Below are 13242 nucleotides of genomic sequence, written 5' to 3' on the forward strand. Positions count from 1 at the left end.
GAGCGACCTCCAGGATTGACAATGGATTGCCAATGTAAGATACGGTCTAACACACACATAGATGTAGATACACACACGTGTGCGCAGACATACACATATAGACACCCTTTCACACTCTTTCACACTTTTCACATACGCTGCTGCTACTCTGTTTAGTGTCTATCCTGATTGCCTAGTCACTTTTACATGTACATATTACCTCAATTACCTCCACTACCTTGTACCTCTGCACATTGACTCGGTACCGGTTCTCCTTGTATATATAGTCTCATTACTACCTCGTACCTCTGCACATTGACTTGGTACCGGTTCTCCTTGTATATAGTCTCATTACTACCTCGTACCTCTGCACATTGACTTGGTACCGGTTCTCCTTGTATATAGTCTCATTACTACCTTGTACCCCTGCATATTGACTCGGTACCAGTTCTCCTTGTTTATAGTCTCATTACTACCTTGTACCCCTGCATATTGACTCGGTACCAGTTCTCCTTGTATATAGTCTCATTACTACCTCATACCTCTGCACATTGACTCTGTACCAGTTCTCCTTGTATATAGTCTCATTATTGTTATTGCTCCTATTTCCTATTTTATTTTTTGCTAATTTTTCTTACTTTTAAACTCTGCATTGTTGGGAAAGGGCTCGTAAGTAAGCATTTCACGGTAAAGTCTACACCTGTTGTATTTGGCACATGTGACAAATACAATTTAATTTAATTTATTAGGTTTCCCTATATGGATGGGGCAAGACAGAGATATATTCTCCATGATTACGTCATCAACACAATCCTGTCATCCATGCCTTCACAAAAGGTCTATGTGAGCGAAATGTTACATCTGTCAGGTAATAAACAATATAAACAGCTGCCTCCAGACATATGATCCACCATCATCATCATCGTCACCATCATATATCATCTTCATCATCATTATCACTGTCAATATATCCTTGTCGTTGTTGTCGCCATCATCATGATGTCATCACACACACACACACACACACACACACAAACACACACACACACACACACACACACACACAAAGTAAGTAGCTCAGTGCAGCTCTTCGTCATGCTAATACATTATTATTCTCTATAATCCAGTGAATGCAACTACTGGAACCAAAGGAGGAACGCTTCTCCTGACTGAGAGACATCAAACAGATGAGACAACACACACACTAACACACACAAACTCAGACACACAGACATAAACACAAACGCACACACTCTGAATAAAGAGTGAATATGTGACCCTGAGATCTGCTGTTCCTGAATGAAAGAGTGATCTACTTAATGGTCTTTTCAGGCCTCTGAGACGCTTCAGAGAACTACTCAAGGTCAGACAATTACCATTTTCATTCGGAACGCCTCAGACGCCGGAGCAAGAGCCGGAGCTTAATTTAGAGATTGATTTACCACACCTGTTTATAGGAGAAAGAAGGTAAAAGATGCAGAGAGAGAGGGAGACAGAGAGAGAGAGAGAGAGAGAGAGAGAGAGAGAGAGAGAGAGAGAGAGAGAGAGAGAGAGAGAGAGAGAGAGAGAGAGAGAGAGACAGAGACAGAGACAGAGACAGAGACAGAGACAGAGACAGAGACAGAGACAGAGAGACAGAGACAGAGACAGAGACAGAGACAGAGACAGAGACAGAGACAGAGACAGAGAGAGAGAGAGAGAGAGAGAGAGAGAGAGAGAGAGAGAGAGAGAGAGAGAGAGAGAGAGAGAGAGAGAGAGGAGAGGGAGAGGGAGAGGGAGAGGGAGAGAGATGAAATTGTTCCGCTTGTTATTCCCCGCCTCAGGAAAAAGAGGGAAAACTGTCGGAGCAGACGGATAAGTTCACGGAGCAGCGCTTCATTTCCCAAACACTCATCCCCTGATGAGAGTGTGGGTGTGTGTGTGTATGTGTGTTTGGTTTTACTATCCTTGTGGGGATCAGAAGTCCTCACAATGATAGTAAAACAAGGAAAATTCAGACAAGTGGGGACATTTCGCCTGTCCCACACAAGGAAAAAGGCTATTTTAGGTTTAGGGGTTAGGTTTAGGGTTAGGGTTACAATTAGGTTTAGGGTTAGGGGGTAGGTGTCAGCGGGTGCTGTAGGTGGGTGTGGTGTGGGAATCAGGCGCAGGACGCAGAAGATAAGTCCAAAATACTTTAGTAATGCACACTCAAAACACGATCCAACAGCCCGGAGGCGAGAAAATGCGCACACAGGCGTAAACAAAAGGGCGCACTAAACATGTGCGAAAAATACTCTCCTACACAAAGGAGGCCAGCTACAATAGCGCACTGTAAATAGTAGCGCACCAACACGACAGCGAAAACAATCACACACAACACCTGATAAACACAACGAGAACTTATAGGACACTAATGACGCTAAACGACAACAGGTGTACATAATCCAGACAAAACCAAACGAACATAAAAAACATACAACGGTGGCAGCTAGTATTCCGGAGACGACGAACGCCGAAGCCTGCCCGAGCAAGGAAGAGAGGCAGCCTCGGCCGAAACCGTGACAGTACCCCCCCCTTGACGCGCGGCTCCAGACGTGCGCCGACTCCGGCCTCGGGGACGACCAGGAGGACGCGGAGCAGGGCGAGTCGGGTGACTACGGTGGAATTCTGTCAGGAGAGACGGGTCCAAAATGTCTCTCCTCGGCACCCAGCACTGTTCCTCCGGGCCGTACCCCTCCCACTCCACCAGATATTGGAGACCCCCCATCCGACGTCTCGAATCCAAGATGGACCGCACGGAGTACGCCGGTGCCCCCTCGATGTCCAATGGGGGCGGAGGAGTCTCCTTGATCTCATTTTCCTGGAGTGGGCCAGCTACCACCGGCCTGAGAAGAGACACATGGAACGAGGGGTTAATACTTTTATACTCAATAGGTAATTGTAATCTGTAACACACCTCGTTCAATCTTCTCAGGACTTTAAACGGCCCTACAAACCGCCGACCCAGTTTCCGACAGGGCAGGCGGAGGGGCAGGTTTCTGGTAGAGAGCCAGACTCGATCACCAGGTGCGTACACCGGTCCCTCACTGCGGTGGAGATCGGAGCTCGCCTTTTGACGACAGAGGGCCCGCTGCAGGTGGACGTGTGCAGCGTTCCATGTCTCCTCCGAGCGCCGCACCCACTCATCCACCGCAGGAGCCTCGATCTGGCTCTGCTGCCAAGGTGCCAGAACCGGCTGGTAACCTAACACACATTGGAAAGGGGTTAGGTTAGTGAAGGAATGGCGTAGGGAATTCTGGGCCATTTCTGCCCAGGGAACGTACCGTGCCCACTCCTCCGGCCGGTCCTGGCAGTATGATCTAAGAAACCTACCCACATCCTGGTTCACACGTTCCACCTGCCCATTACTCTCCGGATGGTAACCCGAGGTGAGGCTCACCGAGACCAACAACCGCTCCATAAAGGCTCTCCAGACTCTGGAGGTGAATTGGGGACCTCGATCAGACACAATATCCTTGGGTACCCCGTAGTGCCGGAAAACATGGGTGAATAGAGCTCCGGCGGTCTGTAGGGCAGTAGGAAGGCCCGGCATAGGGAGCAAACGACAGGCCTTAGAGAACCGGTCCACAACGACCAGTATAGTAGTATTCCCCTGTGAGGGAGGAAGGTCAGTGATGAAGTCCACCGAGAGGTGAGACCATGGTCGTTGTGGAATGGGCAGGGGTAGTAACTTACCCCTAGGCAGATGTCTAGGCGCCTTACACTGGGCGCACACCGAGCAGGAGGAGACATAAACCCTCACATCCCTCGCCAACGTGGGCCACCAGTACTTAGCACTAAGGCAGTGCACTGTCCGGCCTATACCAGGATGTCCAGAGGAGGGTGACGTGTGAGCCCAATAGATCAATCGATCCCGAACCTCGAGCGGAACGTACGTCCGACCCTCCGGGCATTGAGGAGGACTAGGGTCGGTGCGCAACGCCCGCTCGAGTTCAGCATCGACCTCCCACACTACCGGTGCCACCAGACAAGACTCCGGCAGTATGGGAGTGGGCTCCACGGACCTCTCCTCCGTGTCATACCGCCGAGACAGTGCGTCTGCCTTACCGTTCTGTGACCCAGGGATGTACGTGATCTTAAATACGAACCGGGTCAAAAACATATTCCACCGCGCCTGGCGAGGGTTCAGTCTCCTAGCTGCCCAGATGTACTCCAGGTTACGGTGGTCAGTCAAAATGAGGAAAGGGTGTTGAGCCCCCTCAAGCCAGTGCCTCCACACCTTTAGGGCCTGTACCACGGCTAACAGCTCCCTGTCCCCTACGTCATAATTTCGCTCCGCCGGACTGAGCTTTTTGGAATAAAAGGCACAGGGGCGGAGTTTAGGTGGCGTGCCGGACCGTTGCGAAAGCACGGCTCCTATACCGGCCTCTGACGCGTCCACCTCTACCTGAAATGGTAAAGAGGGATCCGGATGCGCCAGCACCGGAGCCGAGGTAAACAGGTCCTTCAGCCTCCCAAAAGCCCTGTCCGCCTCGGCTGACCACTGCAAACGCACCGGACCGCCCTTCAAAAGAGACGTTATGGGAGCTGCCACCTGTCCAAAACCCCGGATAAACCTCCGGTAGTAATTCGCAAACCCCAAAAACTGCTGCACCTCCTTCACAGTGGTTGGCGTTTGCCAATTACGCACGGCTGACACCCGGTCAACCTCCATCTTCACCCCTGACGCAGACAACTGATAACCCAAAAAGGAGATAGACTCCTGGAAAAACAGACACTTCTCTAACTTGACATACAGGTCGTGCTCCAACAGCCTCCTCAACACTCGGCGCACCAGAGCCACATGCTCGACTCGGGTAGACGAGTACACGAGAATGTCATCTATGTACACGACCACCCCCTGCACCTGCATGTCCCTGAATATCTCATCCACGAATGATTGGAAAACTGAAGGAGCGTTCATCAACCCGTATGGCATGACAAGATACTCGTAATGGCCCGAGGTGGTACTAAAGGCTGTCTTCCATTCATCGCCCTCCCTAATGCGCACCAAGTTGTACGCGCTCCTGAGATCTAATTTAGTGAAAAAACGCGCCCCGTGCAATGACTCCGTCATGGTCGCAATCAGAGGAAGTGGATAACTGTACTTCACCGTGATCTGATTGAGACTACGGTAATCAATGCACGGGCGTAACCCTCCATCCTTTTTCTTCACAAAAAAGAAACTCGAGGACGCAGGGGAAGTGGATGGCCGTATGTATCCTTGTCTCAGAGATTAGTCTATGTAAGTCTCCATAGCTCTCTTCTCCTCCTGAGACAGAGGATACACATGGCTCCGTGGGAGCGCAGCTCCTGCCTGTAGGTCTATCGCACAATCTCCCTGCCTATGGGGAGGCAACTGCGTCGCCCTCGACTTACTGAACACAATAGCCAAATCCTCATACTCAGGGGGAACGTGCAATGCGGGCACCTGGTTTGGACTCTCCACCAAGGTAGCCCCTACGGAAACGCCTAAACATCGACCCACACACTGGGCAGACCACTCCATCAGAGCCCTCTCCTGCCACGAAATAGACGGGTTATGGATACTCAACCAGGGCATGCCCAGCACCACCGGATACGCAGGCGAGTCGATCAGAAATAGCTGGATCATCTCCTTATGACCCCCCTGCGCACACATCCTAAGTGGCGCCGTGACCTCCCTGATCAAGCCCGATCCCAACGGACGGCTATCTAGGGCATGAATGGGGAATGGGACGTCAACAGGAAGAAGGGGAATCCCTAATTCTAAACAAAATTTCCTATCAACAAAATTCCCAGCCGCGCCTGAATCTACCAGCGCCTTATGCTGGGAATGAGGTGCTACCTGTGGAAAACGCACAGGTATACAGAAGTGCGCAACAGAGAGCTCTGGGTGAGTGGGGCGCCTACTCACCTGGAAGGACTCCCCAGTGCGGGGCCTGTCATCTTCTCCCCTAGGAGGCCATCCCCAGCACCTAGCCGCGGTGTGTCCTCCACGGCCACAGTTGGTGCAGGAGACGGGCCCCCTCGTACTCCGACCCCTCCTCTCTCTAGCACCAGCGCCCCCAAGCTCCATAGGGCTCGGCTCGGAGGCGCTGGAGGGTGAAATGGACGGACCCCCCTCGAAACGTCCGCGGGTAGCCAGCAGGGTGTCCAGCCTGATGGACATGTCGACTAACTGGTCGAAAGAGAGACTGGTGTCCCTACAGGCCAGCTCCCGACGGACGTCCTCTCGTAGACTACCGCGGTAGTGATCGATGAGGGCCCGCTCATTCCACCCTGCATCCGCCGCTAGAGTACGGAATTCTAACGCGAACTCCTGGGCGCTCCTCCTCCCCTGCCGGAGGCAGAACAGACGCTCCCCCGCCGCTTTCCCCTCCAGTGGATGGTCAAACACCGCCCTGAAGCGGCGGTAGAACTCAGCGTATGTGATGGTGGTAGCGTCTATCCTCCTCCACTCGGCGTTGGCCCATTCCAACGCCTTGCCGGTAAGGCAGGAGATTAGGGCGGACACGCTCTCGTGTCCCGAGGGCGCCGGGTACACGGTGGCCAGGTATAGCTCCACCTGGAGAAGGAAGCCCTGACACCCGGCAGCGGTCCCATCGTAGGCCCTCGGGAGCGAGAGTCGAATTCCCCTGGGTTCCGGAGCGGGAATGGGCTGACTGGCTGATGGTGATGGCAGGGGAGGTGGAGTTGGGGGTGTCCCTCGGGTCTCCCAGCGTTGAAGTGTGTTAATAACATCCTGCAGGGCGGTCCCGATCCGAAGGATCTGGTCATTCTGCTCCCGGACCCGATCCTCCAAAGTCTCCTGTGCTGCTGCGGCTCCTGCTGATTCCATTCTGAATGGTGTGTGATTCTGTCAGCGGGTGCTGTAGGTGGGTGTGGTGTGGGAATCAGGCGCAGGACGCAGAAGATAAGTCCAAAAGACTTTAGTAATGCACACTCAAAACACGATCCAACAGCCCGGAGGCGAGAAAATGCGCACACAGGCGTAAACAAAAGGGCGCACTAAACATGTGCGAAAAATACTCTCCTACACAAAGGAGGCCAGCTACAATAGCGCACTGTAAATAGTAGCGCACCAACACGACAGCGAAAACAATCACACACAACACCTGACAAACACAACGAGAACTTATAGGACACTAATGACGCTAAACGACAACAGGTGTACATAATCCAGACAAAACCAAACGAACATAGAAACATACAACGGTGGCAGCTAGTATTCCGGAGACGACGAACGCCGAAGCCTGCCCGAGCAAGGAAGAGAGGCAGCCTCGGCCGAAACCGTGACAATAGGTGTTAAGGGTTAGGCTTAGGGTTAGGAGTTAGGGTTAGGTTTAGGATTGGTCCACACAAGGATAGTAAAACAAACGTGTGTGTATGTGTGTCTGTGTGTGTGTGTGTGTGTGTGTGCATGCGTGTATGTGTGTGTATGTGTATGTGTGTGTGTGTATGCGTGCGTGTACCATCCATCAGCATGAGACATGAGGCGCACAGAGGGAACGACTGGAGAGAGACCCTGTTACTGTGACTGGAGAGAGACCCTGTCTGGAGAGAGAGACCCTGTTACTGTGACTGGAGAGAGACCCTGTTACTGTGACTGGAGAGAGACCCTGTTACTGTGACTGGAGAGAGACCCTGTCTGGAGAGAGAGACCCTGTTACTGTGACTGGAGAGAGACCCTGTTACTGTGACTGGAGAGAGACCCTGTCTGGAGAGAGAGACCCTGTTACTGTGACTGGAGAGAGACCCTGTTATTGTGACTGGAGAGAGACCCTGTTACTGTGACTGGAGAGAGACCCTGTTACTGTGACTGGAGAGAGACCCTGTTACTGTGACTGGAGAGAGACCCTGTCTGGAGAGAGAGACCCTGTTACTGTGACTGGAGAGAGACCCTGTTACTGTGACTGGAGAGAGACCCTGTTACTGTGACTGGAGAGAGACCCTGTTACTGTGACTGGAGAGAGACCCTGTCTGGAGAGAGAGACCCTGTTACTGTGACTGGAGAGAGACCCTGTTACTGTGACTGGAGAGAGACCCTGTCTGGAGAGAGAGACCCTGTTACTGTGACTGGAGAGAGACCCTGTTACTGTGACTGGAGAGAGACCCTGTTACTGTGACTGGAGAGAGACCCTGTTACTGTGACTGGAGAGAGACCCTGTCTGGAGAGAGAGACCCTGTTACTGTGACTGGAGAGAGACCCTGTTACTGTGACTGGAGAGAGACCCTGTCTGGAGAGAGAGACCCTGTTACTGTGACTGGAGAGAGACCCTGTTACTGTGACTGGAGAGACACCCTGTTACTGTAACTAGACAGAGATCCTGTCATCTTTTCTGCCATCTACCAATGTATCCTCCCTATCTAAAGTGGACTGACACTAAATCTTATTAACTTAAACTCCAGACATCTTCCGCCTCACATCTCCCACAGAGAGAGAGAAAGAGAGAGAGAGAGAGAGATAGAGATAAATAGACAATAAGACACTAATCCACCACTGCTGCGCTACACACATGCTCACTCACTTGATACACACGTACACACACACAGGTTCATCAGTGCGGAACATTAAGACTAAGAACAGGCCCAGAGCCCCGGTTACTACTGACACAGTTCATCTCCAGTGGGACACCTGTTTTAACCTCCCTCCCTCACACACGCACATACACACACACACACACACACACACACACACACGCACATACACATACACACACACATTCACACACACACACTCACACACACACAAACACACACACATGCACACACACATTCACACACACACACACACTCACACACACACACATGCACACACACACACACACACACACATACACACGTACAAACACACACACACACATACACACACACACATACACACACCACAGCCAAGCCCATACCCAGCCCAGCCCAGGACAGCACACAGTATGACACAGGTCTGTAATAGTGTCGTCACAATACCAGAATTTTGAATTCGATACCGATACCAGGTTCTGTATCACGCTACTCGAAACCATCACGGTACTCAATACCAAAACGATACCAAAACGAGACCGATCTTTTTACTTCAATATCATTACATTTGAAATGTTTGATGTCAATTTTTCAGAGACAGCCACATATGCATTAATTAATCAATTATACAATTATAAAATCACTTTGACTTTGTTTTTACCAATCTAACTACAAAACAACATAATTGTAATCATTTATTTGAATGGTAAATATCTATTGATAAACTGGGTAAATCAAGATAGCCTAGGTCTATTCACAGTACAGGTGAATGCATATATGAATGCACTGAGTTATTGAGCTTTCTTTTGGCTGATTTCATGGGCCTACAGATGACAAACAATCTGTTTCCTTTCTATTTGGGACATTTGCATAGAAGAAGCAATCTATTATTTTACAAGACCTCTTTAAGACCTAATGACGTCAATCACACACAGTGAGAGAGACAGGAGAGACGTGACTGACTCAATGCTGGAAATAAAGTAAAGCGCAAAGCCTTATTATTATTCGCCAAACAGCTTTAAACCGATTTATGTTTTTTTCAAGAGTCTCATTCTATTTCTACTGGCGTCAACTTCTGGAGAGCACAGTGCGGAAATGATTTATGGCTCTCTCATGGTTCTGAATGCTTCGCTGGAGTCATCACTCTAAAGAATAATTTCAGTGGAAGTATTTTGCACTCAGACTGTGACCCTTCTGCTCACTTTCTTTGTCTTGTTATCAACTACAACAACATTACTATTATTACTACCAACATTTATGGGTACAATTCGAAACTAAATTGGTGTTAGCTTCAGCTGTAAACTAGCAAGGAAAGTTAGCCAACAAAGCTGGAAGCTACCTGTACCTTCTTGCATTGTAAAGTGTTCTAGCCTGTAATGGACATTGTTTTGTGTACAGTAATTAACAGTTGCAACATTTCTACATGCCGTGTGGCGCAGACACGGTGTCCTCAAGCTATAAGGGGACATCGGCTCGGTGTACTCAGGCTATAAGGGGACATCAGCTCGGTGTACTCACGCTATAAGGGGACATCAGCCCGGTGTACTCGGGCTATAAGGGGACATCGGCTCGGTGTACTCAGGCTATAAGGGGAGATCAGCTCGGTGTACTCACGCTATAAGGGGACATCGGCTTGGTGTACTGGCGCTATAAGGGGACATCGGCTCGGTGTACTCGCGCTATAAGGGGACATTGGCTCGGTGTACTCGCGCTATAAGGGGACATCGGCTCAGTGTACTCGCGTTATAAGGGGACATTGGCTCGGTGTACTCGCGCTATAAGGGGACATCGGCTCAGTGTACTCGCGTTATAAGGGGACATCAGCCCGGTGTACTCGCGTTATAAGGGGACATCAGCCCGGTGTACTCGTGCTATAAGGGGACATCGGCTTGGTGTACTCGCGCTATAAGGGGACATCAGCTCGGTGTACTCGCGCTATAAGGGGACATCGGCTTGGTGTACTCGCGCTATAAGGGGACATCGGCTCGGTGTACTCGCGCCATAAGGGGACATCGGCTCGGTGTACTCGCGTTATAAGGGGACATCAGCCCGGTGTACTAGCGCTATAAGGGGACATCAGCTCGATGTACTCGCGTTATAAGGGGACATCGGCTCGGTGTACTCGCGCTATAAGGGGACATCAGCTCGGTGTACTCGCGCTATAAGGGGACATCAGCTCGGTGTACTCGCGTTATAAGGGGACATCGGCTCGGTTTACTCGCGCTATAAGGGGACATCAGCTCGGTGTACTCGCGCTATTAGGGGACATCAGCTCAGTGTACTCTGCTATAAAGGGACATCAGCTCTGTGTACTCGCGCTATAAGGGTACATCAATCAGTAGATGACGCAAGACACATTTGATAGAATTACCGAAAGTAACAAAAATTCTAGTACTGAACCGTTTTGTCATGTTCTTGCATCAAAAAAGTACCGAAGTTTCAGTATACCGTGCAACACTAGTCTGTAACTATCCAGCTTTCACACAGTCTGAGCGAGAGAGAAAGAGAGAGAGAGAGAGAGAGAGAGAGAGAGAGAGAGAGAGAGAGAGAGAGAGAGAGAGAGAGAGAGAGAGAGAGAGAGAGAGAGAGAGAGAGAGAGAGAGAGAGAGAGAGAGAGAGAGAGAGAGAGAGATGACATTTAAAATGTCTTTATTCTTTTGAAACTTCTGAGTGTAATGTTTACTGTTAATATGTATTGTTTATTTCACTTTTGTTTACTATCAACTTCACTTGCTTTGGCAATGTTAACAGACGTTTCCCATGCCAATAAAGCCCTTAAATTGAAATTGAAATTGAAATTGAATTGAGAGAGAGAGAGAGAGAGAGAAAGAGAGAGAGAGAGAGAGAGAGAGAGAGAGAGAGAGAGAGAGAGAGAGAGAGAGAGAGAGAGAGTGAGTGATACCAATCAACTCTGTTTTATCACACAGAGTCCCCAACAGTACTTGTTTCATATCAACACCACTGGGTACACTATGGCAGCCCAGTCCAACAAGATCTCATAGTTTCCCTTTGAAATTCAACATATTAATTGAACATCTATTTTCTTCTGCATTAATTCTACGTGGCTACAGGGTTAATTCTGCATGGATATAGGGTTAAAATAGAAACAACTCAAAGGGTTAAGTTTAGGGCTGGGAATTGCCAGCGACCTCACGATATGTCATTATCATGATACTTAGGTGCCGATTCGCTATATATTGCGATTCTCACAATTCTATATGTATTGCGACTCGATACTGTGATTTTATTTCGATTCGATGTTCCAAACATATTGCTCACTATATGCCTGCTGCAGAGAGACAAGAGAGAACATGAAAAAACAAGTTTTAATCAGTCAGGGAAATAAAACTTGCGATATCGTCAAAACGATATGATATATCAATCAAAAATAATATCCTGATATGTAACTGTATCGATTTTTTACCCCATCACTAGTAAAGTTTAGGTATTAATTCCAAGTGGTTAAGGTTAGGGCTATGGTTTGGGGAAGGCTTAAAACTAAATAATGACAAACAACGCACTATTACCATCAGGTATATTCACAGTATTCTCGCGACTTGCTAGATCATAGTAAACTACAGTGGCGCGGTTGTCTAAGCAGCGTGCTCCCTCTCCGAGCATTACAAGTTTTTTGTTTGTTTTGTGAGCGCCGAGGAAGGCATATATCAACGTCCTCAGGACCTTTTGAAACGTCTGAAATTGAAGTCTATTTCTAGTGATCAGGCTGGCCAAGTCACAGCCTTCTATAGTCAGAGGAAAGTCACCAACAGTTCTTCGTATAGAAATAACAAAGCTGCCCTCAGCAGTAGCAGCTTTCGAGAGAGGGTAGTTGAGGATGACTTTGACAAATTTGGTCTTGATAAGAAAGCAGCAACATCCTTATTCAACACATACACAAACACAACCACACTTAATTTTCTTCCCCCATTGCCTTTTTCGATAATGTATTCCAAGCCAGTAAGTGCTAGTGTCTTTTCATTTCCCCCTGTTACTCTTGCTTCAATTTGCCAAATCAACCACAGAGCTTTAGTCCTTGGGCCAAATTCAACATGACGGGAATTGGCCTGGCTCAACCGTAGAAAACAAGTTATTGGGCCTCAATATGACACACAACTCTGGGATGATTTAAAGAAGGTTTAGACAGAGATTATCTCATAAGAAAGACCAGGAAGTCCAATGGAAACCGGCTGTTTCAATAGTTCCATTCAGTTCCATTTACCAAGAGGAGATCCATGTGATTCCATTAGGTTCCCAGTGCAGATGTACTTCCTGAGGGATCTGGACGTTGATGACATCACATAGACCTCCCTCATCTCATTGTAGACACAGACCAGCCATGTTCTCAAGCTAAGCTGACACAGCAACCCCTTGCCCCTCCTCCTCCTATAGTGAATGATAGCCTCATATACACCTCTAACTCTTTGATTGACAGCTGCCACTCTGTGTGTGGTACAAGGTTTGAGTGCACACACGCACACACAGACACATACACAAACTCTTATCTGGTAGTACTCACAGGCATTTGTGACGGCGAAGCTGTTAGCTGTCTCGATGTTGTCGACGTGGGGTACCAGGTTGAAAGGAGCCTCCGTGGCATTGGGGCTGGTGTTGTGCAGGAAGATAGCCAATCGAAACGCTGTGTACTCCTGATCTGTGTTCCTGATAAATGACCACCTATAGATGAGGAGAAAGAGAGTGGTTTTGAACTGTGCTTCATTGGCACAGGGTTTACCAAACTGGGTC

The 13242-nt window shown here is 49.1% G+C and overlaps 1 protein-coding gene across 1 annotated transcript in view; it reads right to left on the reverse strand.

The window, feature by feature from the left end:
* LOC311102016 (glutamate receptor 4-like) overlaps nucleotides 1–13242 on the reverse strand; it is a gene marked incomplete at its 5' end in the record, with an annotated part of 129655 nt that overhangs the window by 103929 nt on the left and 12484 nt on the right. The window contains one exon of the mRNA XM_084143237.1: nucleotides 13016–13173. Within this exon, the coding sequence (XP_083999363.1) occupies nucleotides 13016–13173 (158 nt within the window). The remainder of the gene's footprint in view (nucleotides 1–13015; nucleotides 13174–13242) is intronic.

Source organism: Coregonus lavaretus, assembly GCF_964263955.1.
Source record: "Coregonus lavaretus genome assembly, chromosome: 26".
NCBI classification, from domain to species: Eukaryota; Metazoa; Chordata; class Actinopteri; order Salmoniformes; family Salmonidae; genus Coregonus; species Coregonus lavaretus.